This window comes from Ochotona curzoniae, unplaced genomic scaffold (assembly GCF_017591425.1).
Source record: "Ochotona curzoniae isolate NIBS_2020 unplaced genomic scaffold, NIBS_Ocur_1.0 scaffold_4763, whole genome shotgun sequence".
Taxonomy (NCBI): Eukaryota; Metazoa; Chordata; class Mammalia; order Lagomorpha; family Ochotonidae; genus Ochotona; species Ochotona curzoniae.
In genome coordinates, this window is record NW_024467123.1 from 2,823,640 (window position 1) to 2,844,648 (window position 21,009).

At 55.5% G+C, this 21,009-nt stretch overlaps 1 protein-coding gene across 1 annotated transcript; it reads right to left on the reverse strand.

Annotated features, from left to right (window-relative positions):
• Positions 1-15,772: 15,772 nt before the first annotated feature.
• CUNH10orf71 (chromosome unknown C10orf71 homolog) lies at positions 15,773-20,008 on the reverse strand. The gene has a single exon (XM_040970321.1). It carries the CDS (start codon positions 20,006-20,008, stop codon positions 15,773-15,775), a length of 4,236 nt encoding a protein of 1,411 aa, XP_040826255.1.
• Positions 20,009-21,009: the final 1,001 nt, after the last annotated feature.

Below are 21,009 nucleotides of genomic sequence, written 5' to 3' on the forward strand. Positions count from 1 at the left end.
CTCCTGGCCGCCAAGTACAGACTTGGAACAGCTGGGCCCCAACAAGGGCATCTTTGGAGAACAGTCTGCTCCCTCCAGATGTGATTTTTCTGCTAGCTCTTTTTTGAGCCTCTGCGGCACAGAGCAGAACATCATCTAGGCAGAGGGGAGCCCTGGCTGGTAGCACGAGGCTCTCTCTCGCTATCTCTCACACATCTGCACTCAAGCCTCAGAATTCCTCGGGATAATCCTGCTGAGCTCATCTGTTCCTTCCCCAAGCCTGGCCGTGCCTGACCGTGTGCTCTGGGCCATTACCCTTAGAGCTGTGTCTCTTTGCACCAACCCTATTCTCTGAATTGCCTGCATTGGGGCTTGGGGTGGGGGGGTTGGCTCCAGGCCTGGGGAAGGCCCCCCCTCCCTTCTCCACTGGCCACAGCAGGGGGAGAGGAGGGGAGGAGTGAGCGAGGAGACCCTGGCCTGCCACAGCTGGATGCTGCAGTAACCACAGCAGGCGATACTGCCGCAGCTGGCGGGGAGAGGAGCTTGCCAGCTGTTGATGCTTGCCAAGCTTGCCTGGGCCAGGCGCTGGGAGGGTGTTTGTCCACTCTGAGCCAAGGGCCCAAAGAACAGGAGGAGGCGGGGGCGCAGGAGGAAATTGCCCGAGCTTGGCACCGAGCTGCTTGGCTGCTGCAGTGGAGTGGGAGCTACAGAGGGGAGGGAACAGCTGCAGGGAGGAGCTGCCCTTGACCCTCTTCCTCCCCTCACCAAGACCCTCCTGAGCTTCCCCTGCAGCCCTGGGGCAGAGGCAGAATCAGAACCACAGATCTGAAAAGCAGAGGCTGTGAGCTGTGTGACCTTGGGAAAGTTGTTCTGTGTCTCTGTGTCTCATTTCTTTCTCTGAATTCCTGCTTTTTCACGCTGAAGGCTGCGGTGGGGATTACATACTGCATGTGAAGGCAGTCTATGGGCGGCTCTCGGAGGGCGAGGTCATGGACACACACACACACACACACACACACACACACACACACACACACACACACGGCCTTGTCTGGGGCTGCCTCTGCCGCAGCCACTCAGCCCAGCCTGGCAACACTGCAGCTTCAGGGCAGAGAAGAGACAGCAGCCAGGAAGTGCATCTCGCGGCCCCTCCCCAGGGCTTTGCCTGCAGGCCTCTTCCTTCCCCAGGTCTGCACCAGCTTGGGGTGGGGGTGGGGGCGGGCTGGGCTAAGTGACTGTGTAATGGCCACATCTGTCAGCGCTGGCCAAATGGCTTTTCCAGGAGTCTGCGAGCTAATGGCCCTGTAGCCGGGAGGGAGCCGCTCCTAAGTGGAGCACTTCATTGCCGGGGAGTACAGAGCAGCCCTGGCCTGGGGCATAGTTGCTTGGCAGCCCGCACTCCTGGGTATCTGTGTCCCTGTCCCCACTGGCATGCCCTGCTGTGCCCGTTGCCAGAAGCCCACCTGCTGGTGGGGGTGTGAGGAGGGAGCCTAGCTGGGGGCCTCAGCAGCTTCGAATTCAGGATCCTGCCCCACCTGTTGGCTGGGGGGCCTCGGGCAGCCCCTTGCTATCCCCATGCCTCACTTTCTTCATCTCTATGATGGGGCCACAGGCATGGAGATGGCGAGTAACTCAGAGCCTGTTCCTGTTGCAGCGGGGCTGGGCACTATCCTTGAAAGAGAAAGCAAGGGTTAATGCTTTTGTTGCTTCTATATGTTGCTTGGCAAGATAAGATAAAAAACAAGAGGAAGGCCGGGACAGGCCTGGGCTGCTGGAAGGGGGTCTGGGTTTCTGTTTCCTGACAAGCAAGTTCCTTATCCTGAGAAATGGGCCCAGAAAGTCCTGGGTCGGAGTCAGAGTAAGGCCATAAAACTTAAGATCTGTCACAAAAATATGCTAAGCTTGTAGTATGTGCCTATAAGATGCCTGTAGTCCCGGAGTTCGGGGTTCTCTCCCCTGTTGGAGTAGGGGTCCGTTCGCGAATGTCAATAAAGTCCTCTTGCTTCTTGCAGCCTCTGACCTGGTTCTTGGGCTCTCGGGCGGCGACTCCCGGGGTCCGTGACCGTTGCCCCACCCCACCCGGGGTTTAACATCCTGGCAATGGTGAGGGTCTTCCGACACAGTGCACAAAGGGGCAACCCTGAAGGTGAGAGGGGTGTCAGGTCAGGCTTGACCTGGGACTCCGGATGTGCTGTGGCTTTGTTTTCATCCAAGGGCACCAGGGCCAACAGGACAGTCCTGTCGCTACCAGTCTAGTGCCACCTCACACAAAAAGTGGCTCTTTCCCCAGGAGTTACAGATTGTCACTTATTTCCCAAGTATTGGATACATTGGTTTGGGGAGGGGAGCGGGCACTGTTGTAGCATAGTTAGTTAAGCAACTACATGTAGTGCTGACATCTCCTCTGAGTGTTGGTCTTAGTCCCGGCTGTTCCACTGCTGGTCCAGCTCCCTGTCCGTGCGCCTGGGAAAGCAGCAGGAGATGGCCTGAGAGTTTGGTTCCCTGCACCCACAAGGGAGACCCTGATGAAGCTCCTGGCTTTGGCCTGCCTGTTGTAGTAGTAACGTGGGGAATGAACTAGCAGGTGGACGAATCTCTCTCTCTAACTTTGCTTTTCAAATAAAATTTAAAAATTAAATTTCAAATTAAATTTAAAAGAAGAAAACAATTTAATCTTAAAAATTTCTGTTAAATTTATTGGATAGTTTAAAAGCTTCTGAAGTAATTTATTCTTTAAAACAATCAGTATTTTTAAATTTTCCTTATACAGAGAGAGAGAGAGAGAGATCTCTTTGCTGGGTCACTGCCCACTGCCAGTAGCAAGCAGGCCTGGGCCAGGCTGAGGCCAGACTCCTGGAAGTCCGTGTGGGTACCCATGTGACTGCAGGGGGCCAGGGACTTGGGCATCACTTGCTGCTTTCCCAGGTTCATCAGCAGGGAGCTGGATGAGAAGCAGAGGAGCCAGGACTCGAACCTGTGTTCCAATATGGGATGTAGGCTTTGCAGGCGGTGGCTTAACCTACCGCTCCACAACATCTCCTCTTCCAAGTGACTTAACAACAAACAAATCCTACGTGCAGTTCTTTCAGGCTATCTATGGCATTCATGAGACCTCGGAAAATTTTAAATAATTGATTTACTTGAAAGGCAGAGGTACACACAATGGGCAGAGCTGAGCCGACCTGAAACCAGGAGCCAAGAGCTTCTTCTGGGTCTCCCATGTGGGCACAGAGGTCCCAGGCCTTGAGCCATCCTTCATTGGTTTACCAGGTCATAAGCAGGGAGCTACGTAGGAAGCGGAGCAGCTGGGACTGGAACTGGTGCCCAGAAGGGATGCAGCCATCAACAGGTGGAGGCTTAGCCTATTATGCCACTGCACTGGCCCCATGGGGCTCTTTTTAAAATGTACTTTTCAGAAAAGTTTTATTTATTTTATTTGAAAGGCAGATCAAGATACAAAGAGAGGGAGAGAAGGAGGGAGGAAGGGAGGGAGGCAAAGACAGAGGGCGCTATAGAGAAAGAGTGTGTGTGAGAGAAATTTTAGCTGTTGGTTCATTCCCCAAATGTCTGAAACAGCCAGTGCTGGGCCTGGCTGAAGCTAGGAGCCAGAAGCTTCATCCGGGTCTCCCATGTGGGCGGCATGGGTGAAATACTCGGGTCTTTGCTGCCTTGCCATTAGCAAGGAGCTGGATTGGAAGCAGAAAAACTGGGACCGTGAGCTGGCTAACCGATATGGGATGCCGGCGTCACGGGTGTTTGGTCTAATGTGCTACACCATAAGCTGTTGTTGGGTTCTCCTGCCCACATCCAGAGGATGGATGCATACAAGGATACTTCAGGACATTCTTGGAAAGATGGAATTAAAAGACAAATTTATGTCGGTACCAGAAAATTTGAGACCCATATATAGTACCCTCAAAATGTACAGATTCATCCCTGGTCCTGGGTACTATTGTCACTAAAATGATGTCAAGAGCTCCTTGGGAACGCACAAACTTATCTGAGCACCAGGCAGCCTCGTGAGCCTGGCACCTGCTGCTGGCGGGCCGGAGTGGAGTGGGCGTAGAGCTGGGAGGCAGAGAGACAAGCTAGGAGAAAACCAACTCTGTGGTGGTCTACAGACCCGCCCCACACCCGCCTCTCCCACACTGCGATTAACTCAGATCTCCACCCTCACTCCATCCAACCCTAAACACGATTACTTTAGAACTCAGACTTCTCTGGCTGATGCTATGCCATAGCAGCTTAAGCCTTGGCCTAGGGTGCCAGCATCCCATATGGGAACCAGTGCATGTTCTGGCAGTTCTGCTTCCCATCCAGCTCCCTGCTCATGGCCTAGGAAAGCATCGAAGGATGGCTCAAGTCCATGAACTCCAACACCCAAGTGGGAGACCCGGAAGAAGCTCCAGGCTCCTGGCTTTGAAATAGTGCATCTCTGGCTGTTGCGTTCATTTGAGGAGTGAATCAGTGGACAGAAGATCTCTCTCTCTCTGTCTCTCCTCTCTCTGTGAGACTGCCTTTTTTTTTTTAAGATTTATTTTTATTATTTTTTCATTGGAAAGGCGGATATACAGAGAGGAGAGACAGAGAGGAAGATCCTCCGTCCGATGATTCACTCCCCAAGTGAGCGCAACGGGCCCCGATACTATGCCGATCCGAAGCCAGGAGCCTCTTCCGGGTCTCCCACGCGGGTGCAGGTTCCCAAAGTTCTGGGCAGTCCTCGACTGCTTTCCCAGGCCACAGGCAGGGAGCTGGAAAGGAAGCGGGGCTGCCGGGATTAGAACCAGCGCCCATATGGGATCCCGGGCGTGCAAGGCGAGGATCTTTAACCACTTGCGCCACCACGCCGGGCCCGAAACTGCCTTTTAATGAAAACAAAATTCAGACTGCTACATGAGCTTAGAAAGCCAAGTTTTGCTCAATCTATAAAACCCTTCTGATAGTGGCATTTTATGACATGGTTGGTCTTTGAGTTTTTCTTTTTAAACACACACACACATTTCTGGGATAGGGGCAGGGATTCCTTATCAGCGGTAAAGTTACGCTTCTGGAATATTCTCTTGTAGTTCATTTCCAATCCATTCCTTTTATGAACGTGTGTTTATATATGCAAGTGTTGATGTACTTGTAAGTGTTGCAGAACATCGAGGTAATCCTTACACAGATGAACGCTCAGGGTTAGAGGGGCCGGGGAGACAGCAGTGAGAGCGAGGCTGCTCGTTTTTTCCCTGTCTTAGTTCTAGTTAGCAGTGCCCCGTCCTCTTTTCTCTTTTATGACACCGAGGCCAGTGCTGTGTGTTGACACGAAGGCAGCTTAAAATGGCTGCCCACAGGCTGGTGTCCGGATGCCCAACCTGAGGGGTGCTGGTAAAACACGCCTGTGGGGGAAGCTGTGGCATTGATGCCAAGAGTCAAGGTCAGGCACAGTGCCGTGGCACCGTGGGTCCACCACTGGCAACACGGCTGTCCCTGGGACCCATGGGGGACACCCACATAGGATTCCTGGCCCCTGGTTTTGGTTTGCTCAGCTCTAGCCGTTGTAGCCATTTGAGGAATGAAACAGCAGAAGAAAGATCAGTCTCCCTCACTCTCTGTCTGTCTTCTGAATAAATATATATATTTTTAAATAGACAATGCTATCCCAAATGGAAAGGGTGAAAGAAAGAGAGAAGAATTGGAGACCCAGGCTAAGGGTGCTGGACGGATGTTGCCTTTTTAAAAATCATATTTGTTTATGTATTTTATTTTTTAAAGAATTATTTTATTTTTGTTTGAAAGAAAATTACACAGAGAAAGAGAGACAGATTTTCCCATTCACTGGTTCATTCTTCAAATAGTCACAATGGCCAAAACTGAGCCAGCCCGAAGCCAGAAGCCAAGAGCTTCTTCCTGGTCTCCCATGCAGGTACAGGGTCCAAGGTTTTGGGCCATCCTCTACTGCTTTCACACATCACAAACAGGGAGCTGGATGGGAAGTGGAGCAGCCAGGACTTGAACCTGTGCCCATATGCTATGCTGGCACCACCAACAGAAGCTTAGCCTACTACTCATGGCATTGGCCCTGATGTCGCTTTGGTTATCTTTGTCTTTGATTGTTGTCTTTGGAATCCCAGGGTGGTGGCTGCAGACATGAGGCCCCCTCCTGTGAGCAGGGTGGGGGTCCCAGGCATGGAGCTGGAGCAGGGCTTCTGGGGAGTGGCTATCATGGCCTATATCGAGTGTAGCGCTGCCATGTACCTCTGCCCTCACCTGACCACAGATCAGTATGTGATGGTGTGGTGGAAGTCTTCACTGCTCAGCGTGCAGCAGTGATGACACTGGCAGTCCCTTAGCAAGGGGGTGTGGGAGCCGGGCACGCCGCAGGAATGGCAGGGCCCAGCCTAGGGCTGCAGAAGGGGGCCTGGGATTGAGCACCAGCCAGCAACTCGCCCCTTGGGGTGGTCTTAGCTGTTGGAGCTCCGGGTCAAGGCTGGGAGACTCCACGGGCAAGGGGGAGGCTGGTGTGCCCTTGGCTTTCATTGCGGACTCAGCCCCACATGCCTGGTAGAGAGGTCTGGCTGTGCATGGGTCTTCTGCTCTCAGGTCGCCTTGGCCTGGGGGACCTTCTGCCCTGCAGATCTATCCTTGCACCTCCCTTCCTTACCTAGCTGTTTTATCATCGCAATTATTCTCTCTCTTTGGGGACAATTCATCTCTGTTCACTCAGGGGCGGAAGGGACTGTGGGAGCAGAGCAAGGCTGGGGCATCCCCCACCGCTGCCCACCAAGATCTCTCGTCCCCTCCTCCCACCCCCACCTCCAGGGGCCTGACAGCACCTCCCAATCCTGGAGGAGGGGTGGTGGTGGCCTGAGCAGCTTCCGTTTGTCCTCTCTTAGGGGAAATTCAAACAATGCAAGTTGATGATGCCTAGACTAAGGCGTTCTGCTGGGACTTAGACAATCAGAGCCGAGAGGCTATGAAGACGGGAGAGAGAATGGCTTCCACAAGACCTTCTAAAGCTCCCAAACAGATTTTCTCTTCTTCTAGAAGCTTGCTGTGGTGTGTAGGCCTTTTTTTTTAAAGTTTTATTTATTTTTTGAAATTGCAGATTTACAGAGAGGAGAGAGAAATATCTTCCATCTGTTGGCTCACTCCCCAAGTGGCCACAGTGGCTGGAATTGAGCGGATCTCAAAGCCAGGAGTCAGGAACCTCTTCCGGGTCTCCCATGTGGGTGCAGGGTCCCAAGGCTTTGGGCTGTCCTCTACTGCTTTCCTAGGCCACAAGCAGTGAGCTGGCTGGGAAGTGGAATAGCCAGGACACGAACAGGTGCCCATATGGGATCCTGGTGCATGCAAAGCAAGGATTGGCGGAGTGTGTAGGTCTTGCAGGCATATATGTACAGAGATCCTTGTTTTCTTTAAAGTTTTATTGATGGATTTATTTGAAAGGCAGAGAGAGAATCTTCCTTTTGCTGGGTCACTCCCAAATTATCTACAACCTTCAGTGCTAGGCCAAGCCAAAGGCAAGAATCTGGAACTCCATCTGGGTCTCTCACTTGGGTGCCAAGGGACTTGGCCATTGTCTGCGGCTGCCTTCCCAGGTGTGCTAACAGGAAGTTGGATGAGCAGCATGGACTAGCCAGGACTTGAACCCCTGCTCCATGTTGGATGCTGACATCCTGAGCTGTGGCTTAAGCCATTGCACTGCACTTAGCTGTAGCATTCTTGGGACTGTGAAGAGTGATGTTTCAGACAGAAGGCTTGTTCACTATGGCACTTGCACTAATGGGCTGCCACCACTCCTATGTCTCGTCTCTGAGACGGATGGACTCCCCCCAAGCTGCTTCTGTGAACACCCCCTCTTTTTGCCTTTAAACTCTTCCCCTTCTCTTTACCCACCTGTACTCTAGTAGGCACACATGCCCCCTTTGCAATGTCTTGCTACTCCCACATACACGTCATCATCCCTTGGACATCTCTTCTCTGGCTGTGACATTGCTTTCCTTGAGACCCGGTCCCTCTGTTTGCCCCTACAGCCCTTTCTCTAGGTGTCAGACTTCTTAGCAGGCTTGTGTCACATTGGGGATATGTTCCTGGAACAGACCTGGGTTGTGGGCAACCTGTTGCTATTGCCTCATCCCAGGCCCCCATCCCATGCAACCTGGGCCATCCCCATTACCAGACCTGCCACTGCTGCCAGCCGGCCCTAGCCTAGTCCCAGAAACAGACCTTCCTATGGCAGGTGCACCTGACATTGGCTGGTAGTGGTCCTCTGGGGCAGCTATGCTTCCAGGAGCCATCCCGAGCCTTCCTGGCCCAAGCCAGGGTCCGAGCATGGTCCCTATCCTTGTTGGGGTCTGTACTGCCCCAGGGCTTCTTTCTGATGAGGAAAGATGCATGGAGAGCTGGCTTTGTGGGACCAGTGCATTTCTGTGGGTGGAGCCTGGCTTGGGGTGGGGTGAGGGGAACTGCCCAGCCATCCTCGCAGGGGGCAGGGGCAGCTGAGCTCATCGTGTTTAGTCCAGGAGCTGGCCTCAAGGGGTCCCTTCCAGACCTCTTCCTCCTTCCTCCTGGGGCGTGCACTAAATCACAGGCTTTAGTGCCATAACACTGATGGCTGCTCTTCTGTAAACGGCTTGTCAGGACCCCACTGGGGGAGACCTGCTGGAAAGTTCCATTGTTCAAGTTCTCTTGGGGTGAGCCGCTGAAGACAGCACTTCCTTTCACGGGTCTGCAGCTTAGGAATTCAGGAGAGGCGTGGCAGGTGGCTCTGGCTCAAAGGCTGGAATGGCCCAGGGCTGCTGAATGCCTTACAAACCATCAGGAGCTGGGGGATGGGTCAGGCTGAAGCTGGGAGCCAGGGACTCAGTCCAGTTCTTTGAGCACCTCCCCATCCTGGGTAAGCCATGTTCTGCTGCCTCCCAGGGTGTGAATTAGCATGGAGCTGACATCAGGTGTGAAGTGAGGAGTGGAATCCAGGCACCATGATATGACCTGTGGCATCTTCAGTGCTAGGCCAAACACGCCTGCCCCTGTCTCACTTTAGGTGTTCAAATGACAGCTAGGCTCTGAAGTGGCAATGTTTTAGATCTGAGATGATGTCTGTGGCTATTTATTCATTTTGTTTTATAGGTTCATGGTGTCACTGTAAGAGAGAGCCAGTGGGTGAGCAGACCACGGAGTGTGAATTGGCTGGCAAGTTTTTAAAGCAATAAGGGTGCATCTGTCACTTCTAATGGGCCCGAGTGAGGCCAAGGCAGCATAATATAAGAAAATAGCGTGGTCACTGTTCCTTTAATGAGTGCACATAGCTGCTGCCAATGTGTTCCAAGGTTTTGGAGTCTCCAGAGCATAGCTCAAAGGAATCCTCTAGAACATTCTAGAACATGGGAAACAGCTCCCAGCTTTCAACTGGACTGACAAAAGAGCCTTCAGAATCACTGCTCTCAACAACTCTTATGCAAGTGGGTTGAGATATGAAAATATCCAACATCTGGTTACTCTAGAACGTTCCGATGTTCCTCTGTGCTTGGTGATAGACCCATGTTACAGATTTATACTTAGATGTGTGTTATATTCAGGTAGTGATGCTATTTGTTCGCTGGGACCATTTTGTGATAATATGCATTTCCATGTCTATGGAGCTAAAACCTGACAGACACATTGATTGAGGGAGACACGGGAAGAGCGGGGAGAATAACTTCGAATCCACTCTGGCTCTGAGGAACGCTGCATCCTTGATGACTTTTCTCATGTGACTTTAGCACGCACCTGGCTTTCCCACTGGGCCACCAGACGGGACGGACCCTTCAGAAGCCAGCAGGCCACTGTGACAGTGTCCCAAGGTGCTCACGGTACTGCATCCCACCTAACACAATTTGCCTAATGTCCTCCTCATAGCATTCTCGCCCAGGCAAGCGGTAATTGGGTTCTAATCAGAATGTTGGATGTGGTTGTGGGAGCTTTGGCCTCCTTTTGCTGGCAAGTGTAGGGATGCTCATCAAGGAACATTAGTTAACTGCCTTGCAAGACATCTGTTCTTGGGACCCCATTTGTGCTGCACAGCCTGCCTCCAGGCTGCCACCATGCAGGGGTCAGGGGAGCAGAGAACCTGGGACTGAGATTCATTTGTGCAAGCAGACAGTTGGGAAAAAGTACGGAAACACAGCCCAAATGGCACGGGTTGCTCTCTTAGCTGGCTTCAACGCAACGTGAGGGTGAGATCTCCAGTGGGTTCAATGATGCTTTCTGATGGCTTGCCTTGTGCCTGGCAATGAGTCAGCCCTGGGACTGTAGCAAGCATGTGGACAGGCAAAAGAGAGCCTACTGTCCATGTCCATGGCATGTGGGAAGGGCATAGCCAACGAGCATCAGGGAACAGGCTCCTGGAAGCTGTGCCCGAGGTAAGGTACCCTAGGATGCACAGGAAGTGGACAAGGAAGGCTGTGGGCTCAGGTCATGCAATAAATGGAAGGCTACAAAACTAGGGTCCCCTTCCAGCTTGTAGAAAGTTGGCAAGGGAGGGCGGTAAAGTGAAGCTGCGAGAAGCAATAGTGATGCTGGAGACCCTGGGTTTGGGAGTTTCGTCTCTTCAGCAACAGACAAACCAGGGCCTTCTGTTTTCCCAGTCCGCCCCTTTTCTCCCTCACCCCCTCCCTGCCCAGCCTTCTCTTGTGTACTACCACGGGTCCCAAGCTGGTTGTCTGCTCCTGTCCACCTCTGATGGTCCCACTGTGGTCCCAACTCTGTGCAGTGGACCAGTCACAGGTGCGAGAAGTAGTGAGCAGAGATGGACACCGTTGCTATCGACAACAACTTTGTTAGGAGTCGGTAGAGTTGACCATTGCATGACCTCCTGGCTGGGCTTGGTGGCACCTCCACTCTGGTTAGTGAAGAGGAATGTGCAGGTAAAAGTGAGAGAGAGAGAGAGAAAGAGAGAGAGAGAGAAAGTCATCAGGTCATTGGGGTTGTGAAAGGGGTTGGTAATGGAGGAGCCATTACCCCTGGGCTTCCCAATCAGCAGGAAGATGAAGGAGTGCATCTGGGAGGGCAGGTGCTGGCCATGTCACTGCATGGGCAGGGCCAGGAGGGAAGGATGGGGTTGGGGCCTGGGGGAGGACCTGAAGAAATGACAACAGGGTGGCCAAGGTTGAGGGGAAATACTTAGCAATGAAACGCCGTGCCCGCCATGACCAATGGGGCCATCCCATGGGTGGAAGTGTCGCCACACGGCTCCTGGGGTGGTGGTGGTAGGCCCCAGAAAAGGTGAGTGGTCCTGGGGGCTCTGGTTCCATGGAGGGGGCCTGCCTTCAGGAGTGGGTGTGTCCCCATGAGCCAGCCTAGCACTTCCTGGATCGCTCGCTCGCTCGCTTGGCACAGGGGTCCCTCCTGCCCTCTCTGCCCCACCATGCAATCAGCTTCCATTCTACTTCTCTACCACCCTGTGACCCAGACAGGAGTGCCCCCCAGACGGGAGTGCCCCCCAGACAGGTGTGTGAACCAGATGGGCTTCCTGAATTTGTAAAGTACCCAGCTTGAGCATCCTGTGATAGCAGCACCAATTACTCGCGCGCACACACACACACACACACACACACACACACACACACACACACGAGCCTTCCTGCTTGGGGCGTGGACCAGCTTAGCTCCTTCATGCACAGGTGCCTCCTAGGAGCCCCTCTCTTCTCTTCCCTTCTGTGGCACTGCAGGCTGTGCCCTCCTGCCCGAGCCAAACTTGGTAACAAGAAGCAGCGGGCCAGGCAAAGTGACCCAGGACAGGCTGTGTCATCAGGGCCTTTCTTCCTTTTCCCCACCACCCGCCCCGTGCAATCCCAGGCATGACCTCTGACTTCTGACCTCGCGACCCTTTCTATCTGAATGATGCAGGAGGCCCAGCGCAGACAATGTGTCTGATTTCACAGTTTTATCTTCGCTGCACAGTTCCTCTTTCACACATAAAGGGTCTCCCATGGGGTACCCCATTTAGATTTCCATCCCTACCAGGGGTCCGTGGGAGCACTGTGGGCCGCCTGCAAGGTTTCTTTGCGAGGATGCACCTTGATCTTTTGTAACACCCACTCCTGTCTCGGGTGTCTCGTCTCCATCAGTGCTCATGCTTCCACCCATGGGGAGCTCACTACTCCCCGAGCGGCTGTGCTGTGTAAAACCTCGCTTCCTGTGGCTCTGCTCTCCTCTCTGCCCCCATCCCAGACAGGGAAGCACTCTGGAATGTGCTCTGGAGCCGGGAAGCCGGGGAGCCCTCCAAGATGCCCTCCTGCCCACTGCAAATCTCTCCAGGTAAGCGGAGGCCAAGAGCGCACAGTGCGACCATGTAGATTGAGGCTTCTTGCCAACTCCCCATTGATGAGGGAGGAGGCAGCCAGGCTGTGGACCACAGTTAGAGAGGGGCCACCTGGAGCTGGAGAGGGACTGGGAGAGGAAGCTCGGCAGGTTCCAGATGGGTCAGCGCTGAGTGGAGACGTGACCACTGGCTGTCACATCCCATCCCAGTGGCTTTCCTTGGGGCACAGCAAGCTGAAGCCAGTGGGGCTACCTGTGGAAGTATGCTGTGAGCATTGAATCCAGGCTCCCAGCTCAGCACAGGACGGACAAGGGGGACTCTGGGTCAGGTTTGGGCCTAACAGCCCCAGGATCTTTGCTTGTTCCCTTAATTCTCCCCATTTATGCCCCCTCCTGGGGAGACATGGAGAGAGAGAGAGCCCTAATTCATTAAACACACACACACACGTCCCTCAGTGCCTTACACTGCAGGAGACATCTGCAATCCCCACCAAATGTCCTGTAGCACAATGGTGGGCATGGTGGCTTTTCTGAGCAACTCAGAGAAGTATCAGTCCAGGGGTGTCCAGAGAGAAGGACATATTACCAAAGGGTCTGTCCTGGGAGGGCGGCTACACCTGGCTTCATTCTACCTTGACGTGTAAAGGAGCCATTGACCGTCAGTGGACTCTCATATGGTAACGTGCACCGGTTAGCATCTGATTGAGGTCCCCGGTACTCAAAGCCTCCGAGCGCTGGGAGGATCCTGGTTGCCTCCTAAGTGGATGTTTCACTTGCTGTCAAGTCAGGCCTCTTCCCTCAGAGGAGGCACCCTTTCCTTCCTACTGGGGAAGGTTGCTGCTCAGAGCAACCCAGGAAATGTTCTCTCCTCTGCTAGGTCTTATGTCAGGGGTGCTGAGACTGGGTCTTATCAAAGTACCCAGTATGGTGCAAGTGCTTGTAAAACAAGAGTTGGAGGAAGTAAGGCAAGAGGGGAAAAAAATGTAAAGAAGGAAGAGAGGAGAGAAGGAAGGGAAATGGGAAGGGAAGAAAGGGAAGGAGGAAAGAGGGAAGAGAGGAAAAAATAAAAGGAAGAAGGAAGGAAATGCAAACGACCTCTTCTAGGTACGGACTAGTTTCGGGCAGGGAGGCGGTGCTGTGGCACAGTAGATTAAGGTGTTACCTGTAGTGCCAGGTCCCATGTGAGCTCTGGCTCATGTCCTGGCTGCTCTGCTTCCCATCCAGCTCCCTGCTTGTGGCTTGGGAAAGCAGTCGAGGATGGCCCAAGTAACTGGGTCCTTGCACTCACGTGGGAGACCTGGAAGAAGCGCCTGGCTTCAACCCACCCAGGTTCAGTTGCTGTAGTCATTCGTGCACTGAGCCAGGGGATGGAAAAAATCTCTCTCTTCCCTGCCTCTTTTCTCTTTCTCTGTAATTCTGCCTTTTTTTTTTTTTTTTTAAGGCAGACAGAATGAGAGAGGAGCCATTCCTGTCCCCTAAGTTGTCCTCACTTCTCCCCTTGTAGTGTCTCTAGTGAGTTTCGATTCTGTCCCCTGGAAGGCCTCTGCCCCTGGGAGCCAGGGCAACTTGGCCGTGAGCGAGCACTTCCATCGGGCTGACCCACAGGGAGCTGGAACTCCTGGGATGGAGTCCTCCGCCCACCTCCCCTTTCCAGGGTGGACGTTGCCATCTGTCCAAGCCCAGTCATGAGGACTGCTGGCCAAGTGCTTATCCTTTGGGCTCTGGTCCTACCCGCAGCCCTATCAATTGTGGGTCTGGGACAGACACCGACTCCCTCGCCTGAACACAACTCCGGAGGAAGAGTGTTCCTTTGGGGACAGGGTGGCTGCAGCCATGGTTATTACTGACTTGAGAGGACTCTTGGTTTGCCAGGCAATGTTCTCTAACATCCTTTTTCATACTCCAGGCAGAGGAAAATAGTGGGGAGCACCTTGATTTGGGGGTGGTGCCTCAGGATATGTCTCTCTTGTCATCATCTGCCTCCCTGGTGATACTCACCACCAGCAACTGTCCAGAACAGTGGCCTACCTGCTCTCCTGGTTGGTCAAGTGGCTGACCCAGCAAGGCTTCTCAATCTAGACTATTGGGATGGGGCTGCTGTTGGGAGGGGGGGTTTGTGGAGCATTTTCATAATGAAGTTTAAGTGTAGCTGTGTTTGCCGTGAGCCTCCCTGACTCCGAGCTGCAATCTGGAATATGCCCAAAGTCCATGAATGTGTGTGATTGTGTGACTTGGTGACACTGGACGTGGGCTGAACTAGCCAACATAACAGGTGAGAGACACTTTGCGTGCTCCCCTCTCACTCTGGCAACAACACTCCCAGCAGCTGCTGTTTCTAAATGAGGGGCTAGGTGTTTTTTTTTTTTTCCCCATCATCTTTCTCAGGGCAAAAAACTAAGAGACTCTAGCAGAAATTAGTGTGTGTTAGGGTTGGGTGGGGTGGGGGAGGGAATAGGGAACCCCTAGGGGCCAGCCCGACTCTGCCCAGCACAGCTGGCTGCTCTGGGCACCTGCTCTCAAGGGTGCTGCCATGCTCTGCTCTTTCTACTTGTTCAGATTCTTTCTCTACCTGGCAGGCAGGGAGCAGGGACCTGTGACTCCACTGGAGGAGCCAGGTAGGGGGGGCAGGGTGGCGGCCTCAGTTTCCCTGGGCCATTCTTGAGGGTCTTCCTCCATCTCTGTTTGCCTGGTAATAACCATAGCGGGCCTGGCTCTAGCGGGTGGGGACAGGTGTAGAGGGGCTCAGCAGGGCTCCACGGGTTACCCTGGGTGCTGGAGGCAAGGAACAGTCAGAGAGCCATGGCTTCTGGGTGAGGCCTGGAGGGCAGAGATCCAGCCCCCAATGCCACCCCCTGTGCTCCCAGAAGAATGACAGGAGGCCAGGGCCAGAACCGCACCTGCAACCTTGTTTCATTTTGTGAGAGTTGGGCTCCCAGCAAAGAAAACCCATCGTGTGTGCTTCATGTCTGGGACATGCCTTGGGCCAGATCCTTAAGCCAGCTGGGCCCCGGAGCCCAGAACTCCTGGGCTGTGCTGACCCTTGGGGTGGAGAGTGGGTGGTGGGCGGAGGGTGTGCAGCCCAGGCAGGGGGTCTGCTTGGTGAGGGGTGTTTTTCCGGCCCACAGCAAGGTTCAGCATTTCTCAGGGTTTCACCCAGCACGCCTCCCTGACCCTGACCAGGGACAGCTTGGCTGTAGTAGCAGCTCAAGCATCTTTGGAAGGCAGCTGCCAGGCGCCCCACCCACCCTGGTGACAGGGCCAGAGGAAGAGACAGTGAGAGGGCTGCCTAAAGGAGGGGGCATAGAAGGAGCAGACTATGTAAGCAGGCCCCTCCCTCAGAGGACCAGCACCTGCTGGTGGGCCCGGGGGAAGCACGAAATGGTTGAGTGTGTGCGGCTGTCTGGGTGTTCTGCGGATGTGCGTGTGTGCACGCCTCATACACTGCTCTGGGGGAGTGGGGCTTAAGCTCTGGTGGGGAGTGGGGCGGGGCCTGGGGGGTGGGCCATGACCCTCAAGAAACGCCTTCGGTGGCGAAGTCCTCTAGATCGTCGGTGGAGATGATGCCCAGGTCTGGAGCTTCCGCGCCTGCCCCTTCTGGGTTCCTGGGCAGCCCCTGGAAGCCCTGCGCGGGTGGCGCACGCAGAGCGGACTCCTCCTGGGACCCAGCGCTAGGCTGCAACCCAGCGCGCTCCTCGTCTTTGTCCGTGCTCTGGGGTCGGGCGCGTGGGCCCTGGCGGAGGAAGGTGGGAGCTGCCAGCTGGGAGGAGCAGCGCAGTGGCATCAGGGCGGTCACGGGCACGGGCCGGCAGCCCGGGTACAAGATGTAGGGGGCCGCCCTGGCGTCTGCGGGCGGCGGCTCAGGAGAGCCCCCGTCGGAGGTCGGGATGGAGACCTTGACGTACTTGCCCGTCTCAGGGTCATAGAAAGTCTTGATCTTCATCTGCAGCGGCAGGTCGAAGACGAAGTACTCTCCTGACTGGGGGTCCTGCAGGACCTTCTGGGTGGCGGAGAACGGGGGCAAGGGCGTGGGGACCTGGTTACCCCCACGCCATTTCCCCACGGGTTCCGGGAAGCCGGACACGGAGTGGCGGTGCGCGGGGGGCGGTAGGGAGCGCAGCGCTGGGAACCGGGGTCGGGGCCTGTCTCCAGGGGAAGGCGGTCTTGGCTCGGTGCGTGCCCAGTCCTCCGCATCCCCTCGTTCTACCGGTTTCTCCTGTGCCAGGTCGGCCTTCCGCCGCTTGCTGGCCAGCTTCTTGGCGCGCCGCAGGGCCTTCTCGGTCTTGGGTGGGACTGCCGGGGGCCTACCGGTCGCCCTCTCTGGCGGCGGTGGTGGTGGCAGCAGGGACTGTGCAGGCGGCTCAGGTCTCTCAGGTGCGCCCGAGGCGCTGCGGGTCGCCGTGTCCAGCCACTCGCCTCTTGGAGGAGGTGACAGAGTCCGCAGGTCTTCGGAGGGTGCCTCGAATTGTGGATCGGATCCTGTCGCTTCCCATGCCAGGGCGTGCGTCAGGTCCTCGCGCCGGGTGACCCTGGCAGGGCCGGGGCTGGCCCAGGGACTGGCTCCCGAGGGTTCCTGAAACAGCAGCCCCAGCTCGCTGGGAGCTTGGGAAGCATCGTCCCAAATGCTACTGGCAGCGGGGGAGTATGCACTGCTATCCCCCAAGGAGCTGGGGTTGGGGGAGATCACCCCCACGGTTGCCTCCCCAGGAATCTGTCTTCTCCCACCTCTGGGTGTGGCCAAAAAGCGATTCTGGAAACTTTGTATCTGCTCCTCCCAGCAGGTGTCCGGTGGCAGAGGGGGTGGTGGGGGTGGCAGCTGATCTCCCAGGTCACCCTCTGGTAGGGTGATGGTGGGAATGTCCCATGACCTGGCTGCCCTTTGTGCCTCTGTGGAACTGCTCTGGCTCCTGGGGGCCCTGTGGGTGGCATCTGGGGCTGGCTTCTTCCCATCCCGCTCTCCCACCAATGATAGAGCCGGCAGATCTTCTGGTGGTTCCCTCTGGGAGGGCTCTCTCCTGGTCACCCTGGGCATCTGGCTCACGTCCCCCAGATCCTGGGAGGCAGTGGGGGTGCAGCAGTTGCCGATCCCTTCTTGGCCTTCAGGGGTCCGGAGTCCAGCATCCCCAGCCCGTCCTGGCCGGGGTGAGTCTTCCCCTTTGTGGTTGCTGCTCGGGGAGTCCTCAGAGGACATAGTCCTCAAAAGAGGCAGCATTACTGGCCTGATGACCGGGGTGGCCCTGAGCGTGTTGTCCTTGATGGCAAACAGGACGTGCCTGTTGGCTGCAGACAGTGGCGAAGGGGCGGGGCCTTTGGCGTGTGCCAGGCCTGTGTCCCTAACTACCTCCGTGCCAGAGCCCCTGAAATTCTCTTCCCCCATGGATGCCTTGCTGCTCTTGTCTCCTCTCCAGGTCACTTCCTCCTGGCGGCCTTCTTCCCTGCATTCCTTCCCATCCCTGCTGCCTTCCGCATTCCGCTTCTCTTCCTCACCATCACCTCCTCTCCTGCCTTCAGCATCATTATCCATTCTATCATCCCGCTGGCTCTCAGCGACAAACCATGTTTTCTGCTGGTCGTCAAAAGAAGCAAAGGATTGCTCTGAAGAGCTGGTGCTCAATTTGGCCTTGCCTTTGAGGCCTGGCACAAAATCAGACTGGCTGTCACTATAGAACACATCCTCTTCCTCAGGTGACAGGGGCCCCGGGGAGAATTTTGGCGTCAACGGGGTATTGGGAAGCCCCAGCTCTCTCTCGGACTCTGTGTCCTGGGAGATGGATCTTGGGAGCCCGTTCTCCAGCTGCTGCTGCTGCGGCTCCTTTCGCTCTGCCATGGCAGCTTCAACCTGTGTGTCACAGAGCTTCAGGGATAGGTGTTTCCTGGGGTGGCGTTCCCTAGCGTCTGGATGGAAGCTGGAGCTGGTGGGACCCGTCTCTGACTTGTCATCGCTGCTCCTCTCCCTGTTGGCACAGAATGGAGCTTTGGCAGGAGCAAGAGGCAAGCCCAAGGTTGCATAGCTGCCTGTGGAGGAGGCCTCACCGGGCTGGACTGGGGAATCTTTCTGGGCGCCGGGGGGCGCTGCAGAGGGAGCATCGGCCAGGCCCTCCTCCAAGCCGTTAGGGATGAGCAGCCCATTGCTCAGGGCTTCACCCTGGCCGTCGTCAGCTTTGCTCCTGCTCTGCTCATCCAGCCCTTTCAGGAGGGGCGAGGGGCTGTAGGTGCTCTTGACACGTTTCCGCATGTCTTTGAGGTTGAACAGCAGGCTGGGTGCCTTGGACTTGTAGCTGTCCCGTGCTGGCTGCTCATCTGGCTCCTTCTCTTGGTAGCCATTGAGCTGGCCTGGCGGGGAGGGGCTCGTGTCTGGTGGCTGGCTGGCCGAGGAGTCCAGGACATGTTTGGTGGGGATAATGGGGGTCAGGAGCTTACTGATGTTGAATGGAGGGTCACAGTGCTGATTGGGGTCTCCGGAGGTGTCGGCAGCCTCAGGTTCAGGAAACTGCCCTTGGGGGCTGTGCTTGGGGTACAGGGGCAGCCCCCCACTCCTGATGCTCTGCTGCTTTCTTTCCGGCCCCTCCTGCAGACCTGCCTTGCCTCCCTTGCCCGCCTTTGGCTTTCTCCATGGAGGCTGGGTAGATTTCACCTGGGGGTCGGGCTGCGAGCCCAAAGTTTCTCCCTCCATCGGGAACACCTGTGATCCTGGAGTCCGGAGCCCCCAGGGTCCTGAGGCTGGCAGAGCTCCCGTGGCTAGTCTGCTGTCTTCCTGACTGCTGCTGACTCGGACTGGGCAGGGGGACACTTGGTGCTCTGGGGGCTGGGGCTCCCTGAGCAGAACGGGGGTGTCCTGGTGGCACGCGGGGGCTCTGATTTCAGGGGTGGGCTCAGTGGCTTCCTTTCTCTCCAGCAGCCTGGGTTGGTGAGCGTTCCACGACTCAAAGGCACTGTTTTCGCTGTGCAGGAAGGTCCCTTTAGGTGCCCACTCTGGAGCCCTTCCAGGCTCCCCCTTGACTGGCTTGTGGGGTGGGGAGGGGAACCGCGATGAGGCGGCTGCAGTGTCTGGGCTAGGGAGGAAGCTGCTGGAGCCAGGACAGGCCACGTCAGTGTTTTCTGGGGTCTCCCCGTCTCCGAGCTGCCTGCTGGGTTGGTGGCTGCTCGGATGGGTGCTGGATGCCTCGGCGGGCACCCTTCTGACAGTCAGGAAGGCAGAATCGAAGCAGAAGTTGACACCGCTGTCTGGGAGAGGGGCGAATTTGGGGGTGGTTTTTAGAACAGGGGGCTTGCTGGGAGGAGGCCGGCTGTCGCCACGCTGGCTCTCAGGCCTGTCGAAGGATTTGATGAGAGTCGAGACCTTGGAGCCGGGCTTGGCGCTGTTCCTTAGGCCTGCAACTGGCACCTCTAGTCTTCTCTGGGCCGGGGTGAGTGGGGGGCTGCTTTTATGGTATCTTTCCTCACCCTGAACGTACTTGGGTAGCTGTTGGAAGGTGGCTGCCCAGCCTGCATGCTCTGTGCCTTGTGCCGGCAGCTGGCTCCAGAGACCACTTTTGCGATGGGTGTGGCTCACTGTGCCCAGCACCTGGCAGGTGGAATCTGGGGATAGGCCGAGCTCGGAATCCTGGAAGGGTGCGCCCTCCGAGAGGCACAGGCTCCGGAAAGCCCGGTCTGTGAGGCTGCTCACCTCCCTGTCGGCATCGTCCAGCACGCTGCCGATGCTAGAAGAGTCGCTGAACCCATCGGTGCACTTCTTGTTTCCCTGCATCATCTGTCAGCCCTGGGGAGATCGTTTTTCCATCCACCGTTGGGCTCCTGTGTGGGCAGTGCTTCTGGCAGGGGTCAGGTACAGTCCTCAGCCTGCAGATTCAGAGCGCCTCCCTGTGCAGGTACCAGGTGGTGGTAGGAGGGTGTGTTTTTCTCTGCGAGAGAAAGAAGTACAGAATGTGAATGGGACAGCTCTGCCTGGGGGCCTGTCAGGGTGGGTCGTGGGCCTATGATGGGGAATAGAACGTGTCTGCTGGATTGGCCAGTGGTACCCAGTTTTGATCAAGCCCTAGACATTGCTTTTCCAGGTGTGTTTCACATTGACATCAGTAGACTTTAAATCCATCAGCTTGCTCCCTGTCCCTCGTCTCATCAGCTGGAGGCCATGGCAGGAGACAGCTAGATCGCAGGCAGCAAAAGCAACATGGATGAGTGTGCCTAGAGCATCTTGAAATGGTTTCTATGGCAAAGGAGAACGGGAAATGGAGTGGAAAGGAATATTGGCATGATACATACCTGTTAGAGAAGCAGGGGCTGCAGGTCCCCGCCTGGCTGGGCTTTAAGATTTGCAGTTTTCAAACTTCTTTGCATGCTTGTGTTGGGTTGCATCACTGCTCATCTGGAGATGAGAGGACAAAGAACGTCAGTGGACCCTGATGGCCTGGGGATGTGCGTCAGACCAAATAACTACATGCCGGGGAAACCATGACACAGCTACCTTTCAGTTTGTTTTTCTTTGAAAATTTGAACTTGAACTAAATGAAAGTCTAAACACACAGAAATTTGGGTGTTTGGGTGAAAAAAATCAATCAAGCGCCTGGCATGATGATTCAATTGGCTAATTCTCCCCTCTGCAAATGCTGGGATCCCATATGGGCACAAGTTTGTATCCTGACTGCTCCACTTCCAATCTGGCTGCCTGCTTGTGGCCTGGGAAAGCAACAGAGCATGGCCCAAGGCTCCTGGCCTCAGATCGGCTTAGTTCTAGCTGTTGTGGTCATTTGG